General features: G+C 38.0%; 2 protein-coding genes across 2 annotated transcripts; both read left to right on the top strand.

Moving 5' to 3' along the window:
- The first annotated feature begins 7,189 nt into the window (after nt 1-7,189).
- LOC119079552 (anaphase-promoting complex subunit 13) lies at nt 7,190-7,992 on the top strand. Its single transcript, XM_037187539.1, has 3 exons — nt 7,190-7,342; nt 7,675-7,821; nt 7,884-7,992. The coding sequence occupies exons 1-3, from the start codon at nt 7,331-7,333 to the stop codon at nt 7,959-7,961; spliced, it is 237 nt and encodes a 78-aa protein (XP_037043434.1). The 5' UTR covers nt 7,190-7,330; the 3' UTR covers nt 7,962-7,992.
- Nucleotides 7,993-8,038: 46 nt separating this feature from the next.
- LOC119079455 (putative 1-phosphatidylinositol 3-phosphate 5-kinase) lies at nt 8,039-14,655 on the top strand. Its single transcript, XM_037187372.1, has 15 exons — nt 8,039-8,441; nt 8,504-8,593; nt 8,658-8,847; nt 8,908-9,522; nt 9,589-9,726; nt 9,799-11,096; nt 11,155-11,275; nt 11,338-11,632; nt 11,730-11,870; nt 11,931-13,504; nt 13,574-13,736; nt 13,798-13,955; nt 14,019-14,180; nt 14,268-14,406; nt 14,476-14,655. Exons 1-15 carry the CDS (start codon nt 8,070-8,072, stop codon nt 14,522-14,524), a joined length of 5,505 nt encoding a protein of 1,834 aa, XP_037043267.1. The 5' UTR covers nt 8,039-8,069; the 3' UTR covers nt 14,525-14,655.
- Nucleotides 14,656-18,395: the final 3,740 nt, after the last annotated feature.

Raw genomic sequence — 18,395 nt, 5'->3', positions numbered from 1 at the left:
GTTAATCATTCAGCGTAAGACAACTCACTTTATATATGTACTTATTTATACGTTGTTGACGATACTCTTTTTGCAGTGATATTTTTTGTCGAATATCAAACCATTTGAGGCTTTTTTTACTGCAAACACGTCATCCACCTTTAATCTGATTTTATAATGTTTGTGAATATCACCCGTTAACAATTTTTGAATACAATTATCGAAATGATTCGTATATAAACCCGCAGCAGCTTGAATCCATCAAAATTAAACAAACACTGAGGTAAAATAATATGGAAATTTTTTAATTGCCAGTTATATTAATCAATTTGTCATTTCTTTTTCTTTTCAGGTAATTTTAACGCTTAATGAAGTAATGATTGACTTCCCGAAGGCTTAGTGCGTAAAGTACCCTACTTGATTTTACTCGATGATCGACAAACTTCACACAAGAACTGACAAACCGAAATAAAATAACTTTCGTTATATTGAGGCAACTAATATAACTATCATTATTATCAGACGAATATCCAAAAATAAAAGCAATAAAAATGTAAATTATTCATGATGATCGTCATCAGAGTGAACTGTTGTCTGTTTGTCACTTCCACCGATGATTCATTTTTAAATTTTTTGCCTTGACTTCGATCGGTTATTTGGTGGCCAGATTCTTTCCATTTAAAATCGGACGTGATCCAGGCGTATTGATGCCGATTGTGTTTTATGAGAAAACTTTTCTACATTTGGAATTGAGTTAATGTTGTGTTTCGGTTCAGTTTCGAGCTCATCAGTCAGTTTCGAAATTATTCCTTTCTCTGCTGCTATAATCATTTTAATGTTGCTGGAATTAGACAAAAAAAAATTGTAAATCACTATTGGATCGAATTGACGAATTTATTCAACTTTAACAAATAATATTTTTTTGCCATTTAACAAAAACTAGGTCCCACCTTTTGGGCGGGTCAGGTCCCTTGACTGACAATTTTTTCAATATATTTTTGACCAATTTCATTGTTGAACTTCCGAAGCATCACTGATAAAAATGCCTACATTTAATATATCGATTACTCTAAATATGACAACGAAATTTGACAGAAAAAGTTCTTCAAATAAGCCTTCGAAGACCGAATGATCTTTGAGTTCTGATTTTTCTTATAAATTTGCAGAAAGATTTTCAATCAACCACACAAATCGTAAATAAAATGCGACTCGTGTGATTTACTTCCCACTCGTATGAGCTATCTATTATTCTGTTTGATTGCCATTTTGTCGAATTTAATGAGAGTAGATGCGAAGTTTTACAAATGTGGAACGATGAGACAACTCTTTCACTTTGGTAAAAAATTTAAAAAAAACGATAGATGTTCTTCTCTTACAGTTTTGTACAAAAAGGAAGTCCCCCGGTATTTTACAAAACCGTCACTCGTGAATAAAATGTGTTTGGTAATAAACGACCGATAAATTAATTTTTTTTTTTCGTTTCTTCGCTTTTGTCGATTCAGAAAACGACAAAAGTGAGGGATTGACAAAACGTCTTTAAGTTACATTTCGTAGAAGGATGAATTTCCCTAGGAACGAACAAAACGTCTTTAAGTTACATTTTGTAAAAGGATGAATTCGCTAGGAAATCGACAAAGAGTGAAGCAAAGACATTTTTTTTTACTTTTTACTGATTTACTGAAGAGGTGCCAGCGACATGTACCACATTTCTATCGGTATTTTATTATTTTTTATCGGTAAAATTGAATTTTTCTATTGGTCGAATATAATATCCCATAAAATTATTACGACTCGTGAGAATTACGGCCCTCGCTTCGCTCTGGCCGCAAACTTTCCACTCGTATGGGAGTTGTAATATATTTTGTTTGATTGTTGGAATAATGAATTTAAAAAAAATATTCAGAAATTTGTTGAGAATGACTTATATCTTATATTGCCTACAAAGAATGATGGTTACATTTTACGTTTTTCATAAAATTTCCTACACTTTTCAATCATATTGTGCTCATGAAATTTTTCTGCCCTAAGACCTTGAGTAAAAAACATCTTTCTTTGGTAGTAGACGCATTAAATTTGTTAGTCAACTATCAAGTTGTTAATCAACTATCAAATTTGATAGTCAACTATCAAGTTGTTAGTCAACTATCAAGTTGTTAGTCAACTATCAAATTTGATAGTCAACTATCAAATCTGATAGTCAACTATCAAATTTGATAGTCAACTATCAAGTTGATAGTCAACTATCAAGTTGATAGTCAACTATCAAGTTGATAGTCAACTATCAAATTTGATAGTCAACTATCAAGTTGATAGTCAACTATCAAATTTGATAGTCAACTATCAAGTTGATAGTCAACTATCAAATTTGATAGTCAACTATCAAGTTGATAGTCAACTATCAAATTTGATAGTTGACTATCAAATTTGATAGTTGAATATCAACTTGATAGTTGAATATCAACTTGATAGTTGACTATCAACTTGATAGTTGACTATCAACTTGATAGTTGACTATCAACTTGATAGTTGACTATCAAATTTGATAATTGGCTAGCAGGAGATGTTTACCGGTTCAAAGCTGGACATCGACTGATGGAATTGTTCTTTCCACTTATTAAATAAACTCTATCGAGAACATACTTATACGATTTACACACACTACGCAACCAAATCAAATTTCATCAAAGTAATCTTTTTCGATTGAGGCTATAATCAACAGTGTAAAATCCTGTTTTTCCTGGATAGCTTCCAGATCCTTCGTCCCACATTGCCCATCTTCGAACTTAGCCTCGAGATTTTAATTCCACATATTTAAAAAAAAGATTCAACGATTTTTTGTCACCCACATTTAACGTTTTCATACCATTTCATACATTTTCAATCATAGTGAACTTTTTTGTCACCCAAATATTTCGGTATTTTCTGGTGTAAGACCCTGACTTTCAGTCAAGGTAATAAGTAAGTGTGAAGAAAAGTGGTTTCACACAAGTATCAGGACAGATTATGGAGAAGTTTAGGACACTTTCGCCGTTTTTTCTAAAATTCTCTTTTGTCGCCGTTTCTTAAGTGGCCGAAGTTACTTCATAACTCAGGACAGCCTAACGATTGTGTATAGTTCATAATCGTATGAACTAGATTTTTGAATGCCGTATCTTTGTCGGATGGCAACTTTTACTTCGACTTTATTTTTAAATTTTTAGTTCTTACCAGTTTTAATTTTGTATTCAGCTCCATTGAACAATAAAGTCCCTAGGGCTAGGGCCCCTGTTTCTTTTCCGGCAAAATTAAGCAAGTTTTTTGTGGTAAAAATTGTCTTACTCCTTTTTCCAGCGTCCTGGGCCTATGTATCATGGCCGTTAACTGAAATATGTTCCTTGCCACAAATAATCCAGCATAGAAAAATGCGCCATTTCTATTTATTTGTAAAATATTATTAAAATGATAACTCGACTCATTGAATTTTGTTTCAAAATCATTTACACTAAACCAAAAGAAATTCCAATTCACAATTTATACAAACTGAATCATCGATCGATCGATTGGTCGATTATTGTTACAATATTATACACAATCGCCGCTCAAAAACAGTAATATTTACACATAAACAATAATATTTGAATATATTTGCATACGACTAATAGAGCTAACATAATAACAAACAGTCTCTCGTGCCTGCTTATCTCATGTAAGTTAAATTAAATATTTAAATTCATTCATGATATTCATTCATTCGATATAGGTGAAAAAAGATAATGATCCACGTTAGTAAGCGGGCGTGACGCAAGTCCACTACCAAAAATGTTTTACAAATTATTTTTTTGGGGACGGCGGAGCAAATTTACAGCAACTTTTTGACGTCACCCTCTTGGGTCCAATGGCCCCAAAACTATAATATCTAGAATCTAGCCATCCATACGAGTTCAACGAGCTATGAAACGTTACTACAGCTTCAAAATTGGTCGAGATATTGAACTTCGAAATATTGATGTTTGTATGAAAATAAGCAAAATCTCGTTAGTTAGTTACTTAGTTAGTTCATATGGAAAAGTGGATCCAGCAACTCTTAAACGTTTCTATAGATTTTCCTGAAATTTTGGTTATAGGTTAACGCATTCACTTGGAAAGGCTGACATTTGGGGTTTAGCAAAATGTCAGGATTTTGCCCATTTCAAGGGAATGCGGTTATAATGGCCCAAAAATAAGCATGGAATTTTCAAAAGTTGGAAAAAACCCATATCTTGGGAGCTGGAGTCTCCATACAAATGACATATAAAAGCCAATTTGGATCATGATATGGATGATAATGTGGTGAAAGGTGTGTTTTGTTTTGGGATGTGTTTCTTGTGAAATTCCTGGAATCATTAGGTATAAACTTCCACTAGGTTGGTTCCTAAGTTTTGGGATGACAACTGATTCCTCTGGCACTTCCTAACTTCCATCGAATTTTTTGATGGATTTGGGTTGTTTTCGACATGAGTGAGGTGTTGTAAGGCTGGTTCCTAAATTTTGGGATGACAGATGATTCCTCTGGCACTACGTAACTTCCATCGGTTTTTTTTTATGGATTTGGGTTATTTTCGATATAAGTGAGGTGTTCCGATGTTGGCTCCTAAATCTTGGGATGACAGATGGTTTCTCTGACACTTCCTAACTTCTATGGGAATTTTCGATGTATTTGGGTTATTTTCGACATGAGTGAGGTGTTTCAAGGCTGGTTCCTAAATTTTGGGATGTCAGATTCTTCTGGCACTATCTAACTTCCGTCGGATTTTCAGTGTTTTTGGGTTATTTTCGATATAAGTGAGGTGTTCCAAGATTGTTTTCTAGATTTTAAGATTCAGACTGTTTTCTCCAGAATTTTTTAATTTCCATAACGTTTTTTGATGTTGTCAAATGACATACTTACAAAAGTGGTGATATCAGTCAAAAAACCCTTAAAGGGTATGTATATGACGCAAGCCCTTTATCTTACTTATAAAATAACTGATATTGCTGAGGGTGACGCATCGTGCGCCGTACGCAAAAGTTTTATCAACAAAAAATTGACCTAAAAATTTGTGAAGGAAATTTTTACAATAAGAAATTTACGTCACAAGTGGCAGATGTTGAGAAACCTATTGTTGGGAAAATGGTTAAAAAATGTACTGAAAGAATTTAAACGAAAGAAAACAGAATCATCTGCTACTTGTGACGCAAATTTCTTATTGTAAAAATTTCTTTCACAAATTTTTAGGTCAATTTTTTGTTGATAAAACTTATAATAACGGAGCACCATGCGTCACCCTCAGCGATATCAGTTATTTTGTAAGTAAGATAAAGGACTTGCGTCACATTTACCCTTTAAGGTTTTTGACTGATACATGCCTACTGGTACAATGTATATGTACATAATCACCAGATATATCTTTTATTATGCGAAAAAATAATGGTTTATTATTACCAGGACTTTACATATTTTCTAAATGAAATATTTGATCCAAATTCTTGGTTGAATAGTACGAAGAATTGATGCAACATTTCCTCGTTGTTGAGAGTGAAATCGCGAATTCTTCAAACAATTTGTATGGAGGATAAATTCAACGTATCAGGATTTTTGAAGTGTAACCCATGAAATTCTTGCTTCATTACGAATTTTACGATGTATATCTCACCTCTTTCGGAATTGTCGTTTTCGGGGTAGTGGTGGTTCCAGGTGGATTTTTTTTTCACCCTGATTATCTGTAATAAGGCGTCGACTTCGTTCAACTTTTCGGGGATTGTAGTGCTAGACTAGGCCGATCACACGATACATTAAAAATGTTCGGACCGTTTGCTGTACTAGCTCCAGTATTAAGAAAAATGTTTCTATTACTAATGACGCGCGCATCAACAAACCTGACCGTTGAGGATTCCATTGGAAGGCATAGACTCCCTACCTACTAAAAGTATTGTAACTTGGGCTGGAGGGTTTATTGGCTATAAAAGGAAGGTCAATTTCTAAAATGTTACCAACAATCGGAAAAACAATATTTTTCATTTTAATTTTCCATTTATACTAAATGAAAACGAAAATTTCTGATAAAAAGTGACCATCGGGAACTTTGATCACCCACTCTCATGTGAATTTATAGTTTTCTTGGTACGGTTCCATAATGTTGCCAAGGTTCGAGGAACATTTATCACACGCATCCAAATCCAACCACAAACTCGGCTGCATCAAAAAAGTAAGCCAAAATCGCATTTTATGTAAGATAAAGTCGGGAAACTTATCATTGGAAAGCTGAGGTATCAGGCAACTTTGTAAATCAAAAAGGTTAAAAAAAATAAAAGTAGTCGACAATCGGTCGAAATTTCTTTGGAGTACTAGATGACATTTTAGAAATTGCCCAATCTCTATAGCCAATAAACCCTCCAGCCTAAGTTTTTATCCTTTTAGGAAGTACGGAGTCAAGTCTTTCACATGGAACCGTTGACCAACAGGTTTGTTGATGCGCGCAGGTGTCACTGGTCAGAGAAACATTTTTCTTAATACAGTCACTCGAGCCAGTACAGCCCAACGGTCCGCGGTATTTGATATCTTGTATGATCTGCCTAGTCTAGTACTACAATCCCCTAAAATTTGAACGATGTCTAGCCCTTATTACCCGACTAAACGATTTTTCAAACAGCTCTACCACGAAAACGACAATTCCGATAGAGATGAGATATACCTCGTTGAACTCGTAATCATCATGCAAATAGTCAATTACTCGTATTATCATTACACTCCAATAACATACACAAGAACAGATTTTTTTAACGGTCATTATTTGGCCTCTTATTAACGCAGCGGCAAATACCAACCAACCAACCAAAAATTCGGGTCCCATTTATTTAATGCGCCAATTTTCTTTGTCCACTAGCGCACTACCTCACCTTCAGAATTAATTTCAACAACACTGCACAGTGCACATACAAAGCAAACAGTGTTGTTGGAACACATATAAAATGAAAATGACTGTTACAAAGCCAATACAGCACTTGGATTTCTAATGGAAACTAAGGAAGACATTTGTGATAGTGCCCTAATTAACTTCTGATCGATGACATACCTCACACTAATGATTCAATTCGGTTCTCTAAGCTACCTGCATTTTACTTCTTCCAACGCTTTCCAATTATTTTAGTCGCGGGAGAACAATATTTAATTTATTCTGGCAACACTGTTCACATCAGCTGTTACGAACTGTCATTTTCTAAGTTTTTTTTTATTCGTTTACATCATTTCTACACAAAAAAGTTTTCATGGGCCTTTTGTTGTTAATAAGCGAAATTGATTAAGCAATTCGAGCCAAGAGCAATTCTTCGATCGATTTGGTATACCATTATTACGATGGACAGTCAGGTTAGTAATTGTGTGCTTAGTTGGCGTCTACGCAAAAAGAAAAAGTTTTTTTTTCTGTTTTGTTGTTGTGGGTGGATGTTACTTTCAAAATTAAAAATTTAGTCGAGGAAGTCATATGTTCATCGACAACGATGATGAGCATAAGCGACTAGTTCCAAATAGAATTTTCTTAAAATAAATGTTAAAACAAATGAAGTAAAAGATCTCGTGACACATTAAACAAATCTGTAGATTGAACCACGACCGTGATTGAACGAATAGCGATTCGTTTTGTTGGTCGTTTCTAAAAGTTTTTCCTTACGTCTCAAACGGTTGAATTTTTCTTCTACCAGCCACCAGCTAACGGATATTTGCTTGAGGTGGTCGACAACGAATGGCGCCAAGACGAATTACCATTCGATCACATCACCGTACCGTCGGAGGAACTGCCCGATCCAGAAGCAGACAACAGTGATCCATTGTTAACGATGAGCGAACAGGTAAATGGAAACGGAGAACGATTCGTTCCGTTGTTAATCGCAATTTCCGTTCAAATTTTTAGGAGCAAAAGTGGAACGATTTGGCTTTGAATGCTCTAGCACCGGAGCTTGCAATCAACGATCAAATATCGGGCGCTTAAGTTAAAAAGACGGACAATTATTGTGAGACTAAAAAAAACTTTTTTATTTGTGAAAATTGAGTGAGAACAATAGAGTCGAAGAGCAAAATAAAAACAATTTCTGAGAAAATGAATCGCAATTTACATTCACCAACGAAACTAACCGAATTCGCTCGAGATTTCGACGCGGAACCGGAAACATTTTTAACAAAATTCGTTAATAAACTTACCAACGCCTACAACAGCGGTTACAATACGGTCAATGTACCGCCACCGGGCAATATTGTGAATGTCAGTGGATCATCCACAAACAGTCCAGTGCATGTGTCGCGTTCGAATTCCGATTATTTCGCAACATCGGGACAGCATACACCAGCAACTGAATCTTTAAATCCAACTTTAAAGCCAGAATCGAATGAACCAGTCAGTGGTGAGCAGAAATCATCAACTCCAACTCCAACAACGAGTGACAGCATTTCCGTTGATGATTCTGGCGAAAAGGTGATTGATGTTTATTTATTGGTGACTGTGCGCTTTCTGACATTTTTTGTGTCCAATTTTAGCCCGATGAATTTCCTTCCGATGTGCCTCTGGAACGCAATCCTTCCAGTGTCATACATCGTATCAGTAATCTTATGGCTCTCAGAAATAATGTAACCCACCGCAACCCTTCATTATGTCCCGATCATTCTTTGCTCACCGATTCAATCGTTTCAGAACTTGACGAGCTATAAGGACACCGAGCTGCAAAAGTTTTGGATGCCAGACTCAAAATCAAAGGAATGTTACGAGTGTTCGCAAAAGTTTTCAACATTCCGACGAAAACATCATTGCCGCTTGTGCGGTCAAATTTTCTGTTCAAAATGCTGCAATCAAGTCGTACCGGGGAAAATCATCAATTGTTCTGGTATGCTAGATCATCGAAAATTAATTGCCTTCATCCTATCAGCACACATTCTCTTTATAGGGGACCTAAAGGTGTGCACGTACTGTTCAAAAATCGTACTGGACTACCTCAAATCGTCGGAGATAAATTCCGATTTGAAATTAGATCTGCAAGCGCTGCAAGAGGATCTATCGAGTAAATTCTCGCATCAGAGCACAAACGATCCTCAAGACTCAAATACGTCCCAACGGCATCGTAAAATTTCAATCGGCTACCAAGAAGAGCGACTAGTTTCACAGTTAAATTCAACGCTATCGAATGCCGATCGGAAAAACATTTTACAGCAATCGAACTCCCTAAAGTCGCTGTATGAAGAGATGACAAAAGCTTTGTCCTACCAAAATCGTGGATCCGATTTGGTGTCGTTTTTGATTGCCAACCAAAAGTCGTCGAACAATATTCAGGCGGTGGCCATTTTGAATGCCATGATAGCTGCTGGATTTCTGGTTCCACTAAGTCAGATCGTCAGCACTGAAGAAGCTGCCGCTGCGTCATTCGACGAGAATGTCTTCTACAAATTGTTGCGAATCGATGAGAGTATGAGTCATAGTGGATCGTTTCAATTGGATTTGGATTTGGAGGCAAGTTCTGTGCATTTGAGTCGACCGAATCCAGACAGTTTGGGATGGTTGGATGGTAAGAAAATCGAAACGTTCCACCGTTTACGGTACAATGACATGATGACATTGTCTTATTCCACAGATCCTTTGCCCACGAACACCCAAGACAGTTTTGGTTTCGCAACTACCAAAGACTTTGAGGACGAAAGTTCTGTACTTTCTACGGCTGGTTCGAAATCGTTGATGGAGGCTTTTTGTAACCACGAGGAGTTGCTACTGTGTAAGTACTACGCTGTCAATGACAATAACTTCCAACTCCAACCTACTGACCAGTTTCTATCTCCATTTTCAGCACAACTTCTCAATAGCGAGAACCTCGATCAGTCTTGGGCAAAAACACTTGTACCACTCTGCGCTCGTGTGGCAAACTCAATTCGTCCTGATCTATGTGGAATGACGGATGCAAAAGATTCCAGAAATCTGATGGACATCCGGAACTTCGTGAATTTCAAAAAAGTACCGGGTGGATCGAGAAATGAGTCCCGAATCGTGGGTGGAGCGGTGTTTACGAAAAATGTTGTACACAAAGAAATGGCAACGACAATCGATCATCCGAAGGTGCTACTGTTAAAGTGTGCGATCGTTTACCAGCGAAAAGAGGACAAATTCGTGACGATTGAAAACACACTGCTTCAGGAGCGAGAATCCCTTCGGAATGTCACAGCGCGCATTTTAAGCCTTAAACCGAACGTTGTACTGGTGCATAAGGCCGTTGCAGGAATCGCACAAGATATGCTACGGAATGAAGGCATTACACTGGTGTTGGATGTGAAAATTTCTGTGCTGGAGAGAGTGGCACGCTGTCTGAAATGTGACATTGTCGATTCGATCGATTCAAATGTCGGTCGTCCCAAACTCGGATCGTGCGATCGCTTCTTCATACAAAATTTCAACGACGACCGTGGAGTTCCGAAGACTCTGATGTTCTTCGAAATCGGGTCGAGCCAACGAGCTAGCTGTGTGCTGCTTCGCGGAGGTACGAACAGTGAATTGGTGAAAGTGAAAAAAGTGGCGCTGTTTCTGCTGTTCACGCGATTTAATTGGAGATTGGAGTTGTCATTCCTGTTAGACGAATTCGCCCGTCCACCGTCGCCGAAACTTAGCATATTCGATTCCAAAGAGCACAGTCCATCGAAATTTAGTGAAAGTAGTGCGGACGAAATCAGACAATTTGGTCCACACAATGACTCAGAGACCGCTGCTAATGATCTACCAGTTCAGCCAAATAAATCGTCGAAGGTCGCCCAGAAAGCCGAAGAGAAAATTATAACAAAAGAAAACGTTCAAGATTTCTCGGATCCACTACGGGCGACCGACCTTTCACCCAGTGTCTTCGATCACGAAACGTCGGTGGAATTTGCCGTTCAACTGCCCTACGACAACAAATTCAAGACAGCGCTAACTTCGACTATTTTATCCGTCAGTCCATTTGTTTCGTTTCCGCTTCCATTTCTCGAAACGGAACCAGGCAGAAAGTGCACCCTACGCAGCTATTTCCCTCATGAACTGTTTTATTCGAAACAATGGTCCGATTGTTCCGGGAAAAGTGCTCCCATTGAACCGCTTGTACTGCAAGACGTCAATACCAAGGTTAGTGTTGTGTATTTGTTGCATCAGTGCGATTTGCTCACCTCACTCACGTATATAGCTAAATCCAGTGCATCAATTTCTCACACATAAAATAACTGCATCGGCTGATAGTAAGGAGATTCAAGGTCTTTGGGCCAGCTATAGAGCGCGTGGTGGACGGTATCCAAAGACGTTGACAAGTGAGTTCACATCAATTCACCAGCATTCATTACAAATCCATTGTCATTGTCTACCTTTTCAGTGGCACAGAAAGCGAAACGTCCAACATCGCCGCAAAACAATGCCCAAAGTGACGATGAATTTTCCATGAAAGACGCATTGGATTTGAAAAATCATCAACGGTTGTGTGTCCTATTTTCAAGTTTTTATTTTAATCCAAAGGCAACGTCGTCCTTTTGTGCACCGCCACTGCTATTGAAAATGATATTCTACGGCACGCACGACATAATGTTAGGCAAATTCCTGGAACACTATTGCTTCCGTAAGACGTACATGTGTTCATCGTGCAATCTTCCAATGCTGGATCATGTCAGACGGTGAGATTTAAATTGAAAATGATCAGTCCCAGAACAAAGTAGTTGTTCTATTGAATCGGTCGAGCGGGTTTGAATTCAAAATTTTCAATTTTGCCAGGTATGTTCATTCGATGGGTTGTGTTCAAGTGAAATTAACCGAAGATCTGACCACTCAAAATTCGGGACAAATATTGATGACGTCGTGGTGTTCCATTTGCCAGGAAATGACTCCAAGCGTTCCAATGTCTAAAGACACAAGGTATGGCCGTTGAGGTCGGCTCAATTTTGAAAATTTTATTTTATTTCAACTCGGTTTCAGATGTCTTTCCCTTGCCAAATACCTTGAGCTTCGGTTCCATGGTCACGCTTATAAGAGAAGAATTGTCGACATAACGGAGAACAAACAAAATACCAGTGACACGCTGTCCGAAGATTCGGACAAACAGAAAACCAAATGTACACATTCCCTGCACAAACATCACGTTCAGTATTTTTCATACAACGGCATCGTAGCCACATTCATGTACACTCCAATCGAAGTGTGGGAAATCGTTTTACCATCGCTCATACTCACACTGAAAAAAGAGAAACCCATCGAAAACACCGCAACGTTCGTTGATGACATCAAAACGTTTGCCTGCCAGGGCTACGATGTCTACGCGAAAATATTCGATAGACTCGCTCAATTTTCCAGCGACAGCGAATTTCCGATGCTGAACAGCTTGAAGAAACAGCTGAATCGTGATCAGTCACTTTTTCGCGAAAAAGTGGGCATCGTACAGACTCTACTGGCTGAACCTGGACCCAATCCGAACGACGTGAATGACGCGATGTTGATTGTTAAGCGAACTTTAGCCGAAACCATCGATCAATGGATGCCAAAGTTACATGAGGCAGCCATCCAAAGCAGAACGAATTTTGCAGCCAAGGAAGCACCACCGACTGTGGATTCCGGAATGATATGTACCGAAGATCTGCGACCGGATTTGGATACGTCGGCTCAAGATGTTGAAGTGACTCCCGATCAAACCGAGGAGCAGCGCAGAAATTCGAAGCAAGACATTTTCGATGTTCGCGAAAAATCAAGTTCGGGTGATTCATCGCCAAACAAGCAAGCTGTCGAATCACCACCACCGAAAGATGTAAACGATAAAAAGAGCGTCAAAACGCTGCTACGTGAACTGCTGCCTTTGGATAAAAACTTGTACACGCTTACATCACCGCTATCCATTAACGAACATTACACACTTCCCGTTGGACAGTTTCCGGTGATGGTCCACGATCTAGATCATAGTTCCATCATAGCATATGCGTTGGTCTCAAACGACTACAAGCGACTGTTGGACGGTCAGACGTGCGGATATTCCAGTGATACGAACAGTAACAATAGTCCGAACGTGCATCGGAAATCACAAGATGGCTCTATCGACAGCGATGACAAGGAATCAACGAAGGAAAATGATAAGAAGACAAAATACGATCATATCGAGGTGTCGTTTCACGACCCGTCCACTCAATTCACTTGCAAAATTTACTTTGCCAAGCACTTCGACACGATGCGCGTGAATTTCATTCGAACCGGCAAACAGGAACGTTCTGCATCGACCAGAGACAGCGAAAGTGTTGATGAAAGGCGCCTATTCCAACGCATGAACACCATGTCTGATTCGGATGTTAAATCTTGTAAAGAATTCGAACATTTGGAACGGAAGTCAAGTAGTAATAGTTTGGCTCCGAATCAATCGGCTGGTCGGTGTCACAGCGAATCAAAGGATCCATTAATTCAACAGCAGATGGACGAAGTGAGGAGTTTGTTTGCTCGGTCATTATCGAATAGTGTGCGCTGGGAAGCAAGAGGTGGCAAAAGTGGATCTAAATTTTGTAAGACATTGGGTGAGTTGATGGAGAGCTTTTCTCATTGGAAAAGTAAACTGATTTCAAATGTTTGTTCGCTTTTCCTAGACGATCGATTCGTTCTGAAGGAGATGTCGAAGACGGACGTTACAATTTTTGAGAATTTCGCCCCGAATTATTTTACTTATGTCAATCAATGTCTTCAAAAGGGCCAGCCGACACTTTTGGCAAAGATATTCGGTGTGTTCAGAGTCACTATCAAGAAGAAAGAGTAAGTCCACGGAACGTGATCAGTTTGCTTCCGATGACAGACCATTTCTTCCATTTCTTAGCTCCGTCCAGGAGAAATCACTTTTGGTCATGGAGAACCTGTTCTACGAATGCGAAATAGCCAACAAGTTCGATCTGAAGGGTTCGGATCGAAATCGATTAGTTGATCCGACGAATCAGAACGGAGAAATTGTGCTGCTGGACGAAAATCTGATTCAGAGTAAAAAAAATGGATTTACATGCGATAGGGTGTCACTTCAACTGAAATCTCATTTCTTTCCAGTGTCCTGGTCGAAACCACTTTACATTCTGTCACATAGTAACACCATTCTACGCGAAGCTATCCTGAGAGACGCTTCATTTCTGGAAAAGAGCGATGTCATGGATTATTCATTGCTGGTCGGTCTGAATTCCAAAGACAATTTACTTGTTTTGGGCATCATTGGTACGTTATGGGAACGATGTTTACATCAAAAAATATTTTTTTAATTTTTGATGCGAACGATCAATTAAAACCGCATTTCATGCACAGATTACATACGCACCTATACGCTGGACAAAAAAATCGAATCGTTGGTGAAGCAAACAGCATTTTTAACCGGCCAAGCGAAACTACCAACTGTGATCCCACCTAAACTTTACCGACAACGTTTCAGTGAAGCGATGGAAAGGTAAGTCAACCGTAGAGTCGATTTTTTTGTGATTGATTGTGCTAAGCAAAACGTGTTTCCTTTCCGTAGATATTTCTTATCCGTTCCCGATCGATGGGAGGGTTTAGCACGGAAGTAATGAAGGTCTACTTAATCTATCTATTTAACCAACAACTCGCAATGTTAACAAACTAATTTAATTAATCGAAATTTGTATCTTTGGAGCTATAATACCTTAGGACAATAAATTTATTCAAAAATGGAATGGAATTGGTTGTGAGAGCTTCTCCGGAGATTTTCTTTTTCATATTTTTTTCTAAGCAAAATAGAACGGGACATAATGTGAAATGTGAAAATTTATCCGGTTCCGTGAGAGCAATTTCAGTTTCAAACTTTGCAGTTGATAAACATAGGCTTAGGGAATGGAGCCTAAGCCATCTCAGACCATCGCCGCACCAATTGCACTGGAAAAGTGGAGAATCGAGTTGCCAGGAACTTTTAAAGCAGTGAAATATTCGGAACAAAATCACTGTAAGTAACTTGTGTTCTGATATGCATTCTGAACGGTTCACATTCACCAAATCATTGAGAGTCTTTCACGTTAGCTTTCAGTCGGGTATCAAAAACGAGTTTCAAATCGAACTGGGTCTGGGCGGAACCCCATTATAGAAATGCTTTTCCACTAAGGATTGGATGAAATGATTTCCCTGTAGAAATGAGCCTGCCTGCAAAAACATCAAGGACACTTTGAGTAGCGTGTTGAGTCAAGACTTGTAATTTCTTCATTCTTCATTAGAATGTTCCCCTAACATAAGCAGTAGGGTGTTTCGCAAATGCAGTTGGATCTCTTACTGTTGTAAATCCATCAGACATCTCCATCTATTTCCGCTATTCTTCAGGGCGTACCTAGGCAGTATATGCTTGCCGGAAGTTTGTATCATAGGCTGGACCCCTCGTTAAACTCGTTTTGTGATGAAAAACCTCTATTCTTCGGTGGAAATAGTTTACTTACATGATACAGCTTAAAATAGATAACTTGGGATAGTCAAGTCGGTAAGGACAGAACGTTTACCGAGCGGGTCGGGCAAATCGAGTGATTGGAGATTGTTGGGGGCGTCGAAAAAATAGGTTCTAGAAGAAGAGACAAAATTTTCGGCCGCTCTCGGCTCCGCCTCGACTCTATAAAAGTTCAAGTGCAGAGGTGGCTTTGATGAGTGATTTCTCCGGCTGTGTGGCCGCGATTTTCCAATTTGCCTAGAGATTTTTCAGTTCTTCTCGAAAGTTGACTCTCATTTTTAAGTTTAAAGTTAAATATTTTTTGAACTGAAATTTTTGGAGTCAAACTTTCTTCACCAATAATGTTCTACGCGAGGGGTAACTCACTTCTAGATTAAATGGATTAAATGGATTAAATGGATTAAATGGTATTAAATGGATTTAATGGATTAAATGGATTAAATGGAATAAAAATTGGATTAAATGGATTAAATACGAAAAAACTTCATTTTACAAAATACTGTAAAAGTCTTAAAAATTGTTGATTTTGATCGAACCACGTACTACAACTCATACTACAATGTTAAAAAGCGAAAAAAATCCACTTTTAGGAGTTTTTGGTGTAAAGTGGATTAAATGGATTAAATAAATTTAATACCATTTTTAACAAAAAAAAATTTCCGTTACCTCACGAGTACTTAAACGAGCTGGTGATCGTGCAAATCTATTTTTCGCAATTACTTTACAAATTTTTCAGGTGGGTAGCCTAATTATTTCGGTAAAACTAAAAAGTTTTTTTTGGATTAAATGGATTAAATGGATTTAATGGATTAAATGGATTAAATGGAAGTGCGTCACCCCTCGGTTCTACGTTTCATTCTGCTCAATTTAAAAAAAAAATCGATTTTGTAACTTTCTTGGGTGCGATTCTATATGCAATTTTCCACCGATTTTCGCGGATTATTTTTCGTATACGGGTAATTCCACGTAAAATGTGACATTTTGGTTATGAGTAGTAATTTGATTTTTTCTTCTAGAAATCATCATTTAATTGATAATATTGTATAATATCGTGTTAACAACAAACAAAAACATGATTTTTTTTATTCAAATGGAAATAGATTAGCAAATAATCGAAAATTAGTGACCTTTTTAGTTTTTGAAATAATTGTCATTTACATAACTAGTATTAAAAACTTTATAATCATATTTTTGGGTGAAGATAGTACATGCGAGGCAATGCTGAGATCACAAAAAACACGATAACGTGACTTTTCATTTTATTCCCGTGTTCGAAACTCACAAACTTGACGGGCTTACCACCTCATAATGGCAAAATATTAGTCTTTGTGTTCTCTATCCTTTTGTTTTTCATTTTAAAGAGAGAGAGAGAGAGAGATAGAGAGAGAGAGAGTTACGTGTACTGTACATTTTGTCGCAAAAGGGTACACCTTGGCACACCACAGTACATTTTGGCGCAAACAGTACACCTCGGCGCACCACAGTACAACTTGGCTCACCACGGTACGCCTTAGTGCACCACGACCACGCACATTTTATAAACTTCTATACAGTCCACTAAAGGCCCAAAGCTTCAGTGTGGGCTATAACACTCTAATTATGTAATTTTTGAATTGACTGTGTGGTAAGACTAATATTATGCATCAGCTTGGAGAGGGAGTTTGAGTTTATCATTGCACCGACACATAATAAATTATACGCAAATGTGTCCAAATGTTTACTTTGACGAGTTAGTGATTGTGATCCTAAGCCGGAGGTTGGGCAGCACACAGCTACATAATATTTATTACTCGCGATGTCTTGCGAAAGTAAACTTGAATGATAGCGTCAAGCATGTAATGACGAATTTTCGCAAGGGGGTGCGAGTGAAAGTAACATGCTGAGTATGTCTAAAGAAGTAATCGTGCATAAATTATGAAACGGACGGGTTTTTTTTCTTTCAAATAAACAAGAACATCGGCCTTGCCTCATTAGGACAAGGCCGAAAAATTTCAGGTTTTCATCACTCGTAACAAAAAATACTATTAGTTTTAATATCTAACAATATCTGAGCGAATCATTTAAAAATTCAAATCCAGGCATTATCCGTAAAATGTAACACCACACACATTTTTGCAATACGTTCTTTTAGATCTTCTTTCTCCCACTATCTTTTTTCGCGCCAAATTGTTACGACCACAATCAAAAATTTCTGAGACAATATTCAATTGCAAACAAATTCTATTGTAATTGAATTTGTGCAATTTATTATCGGAGCAGAAGTTCATGGATTAGTCTAAAAATTTCAAATTATCGGCGTTAAGTAATATTACAAATCATATTACTTTAGTGATTAGCAAACAATGCCTGCGTCATCGGCAAAAAGAATGGCAAAGTTAATTGAACGGTTGAAATTGAATGGATTGTACGAGGAGTACAAGTTGAAAAGAAATGAAGCAGCAAAACGGCATCGGTTGAACAACAAAATAAAAATTGAAAGTCTACCAAAGCAAAAGTATGTTCAGAAGATTGGAGAGTGCCGGCAGAATGTTCGAGAAAGGGTTCGGAAGCACCGTTTGAACAAAAAGAAAACTTCTGAAAGTAATGCTGTGAAGGAGAATATGGCAAGAAAAAAGCGTGCTGAAGCTACAAAGAACAGGGTGCAAAAGTGTCGAGAACGAAAACAACTTAAAATTGCTGCCGAAATGTCCGCTAAAGGAGTGTATAACACTGACGCTGCTTTACGAAAAGCTACTTCGCGTGCTAAAACAACTTTACCAAAAAATAAATCAAAACGTGAAACCGTACTAATGAAGCTGAACGAACGGTATTTGCCGTCAATTGTATCGTCGATAGATAAAAAGGCAGTAACTCGGCCGAATGCAGGTTTGTCTGCCAGTGTTACAGATTCTGTGATAGCATTTTACAACCGTGTTGACATAAGCAGTCAAGCTCCTGGGCGAAAGGATTTTGTTACTGTGCTGGACGTCGATGGAAACAAAATTCATCATCAA

This window comes from Bradysia coprophila, unplaced genomic scaffold (genome assembly GCF_014529535.1).
Source record: "Bradysia coprophila strain Holo2 unplaced genomic scaffold, BU_Bcop_v1 contig_324, whole genome shotgun sequence".
In the NCBI taxonomy this organism is placed as follows: Eukaryota; Metazoa; Arthropoda; class Insecta; order Diptera; family Sciaridae; genus Bradysia; species Bradysia coprophila.
Note: the sequence above shows the minus strand (reverse complement) of the source record. Positions and strands in the feature narration are given on the sequence as shown.

What these genes read in the sequence shown, in the direction of transcription:
- LOC119079552 (XM_037187539.1), top strand. An exon ending in TGTTAACGATGAGCGAACAG is followed by an intron (nt 7,822 to 7,883) that starts GTAAATGGAAAC and finishes TCAAATTTTTAG; the next exon opens with GAGCAAAAGTGGAACGATTT.
- LOC119079455 (XM_037187372.1), top strand. Translation starts at nt 8,070, where the DNA reads ATGAATCGCAATTTACATTCACCAACGAAACTAACCGAATTCGCTCGA. An exon ending in CCAATGTCTAAAGACACAAG is followed by an intron (nt 11,871 to 11,930) that starts GTATGGCCGTTG and finishes ACTCGGTTTCAG; the next exon opens with ATGTCTTTCCCTTGCCAAAT. An exon ending in GGACGAAAATCTGATTCAGA is followed by an intron (nt 13,956 to 14,018) that starts GTAAAAAAAATG and finishes ATTTCTTTCCAG; the next exon opens with TGTCCTGGTCGAAACCACTT.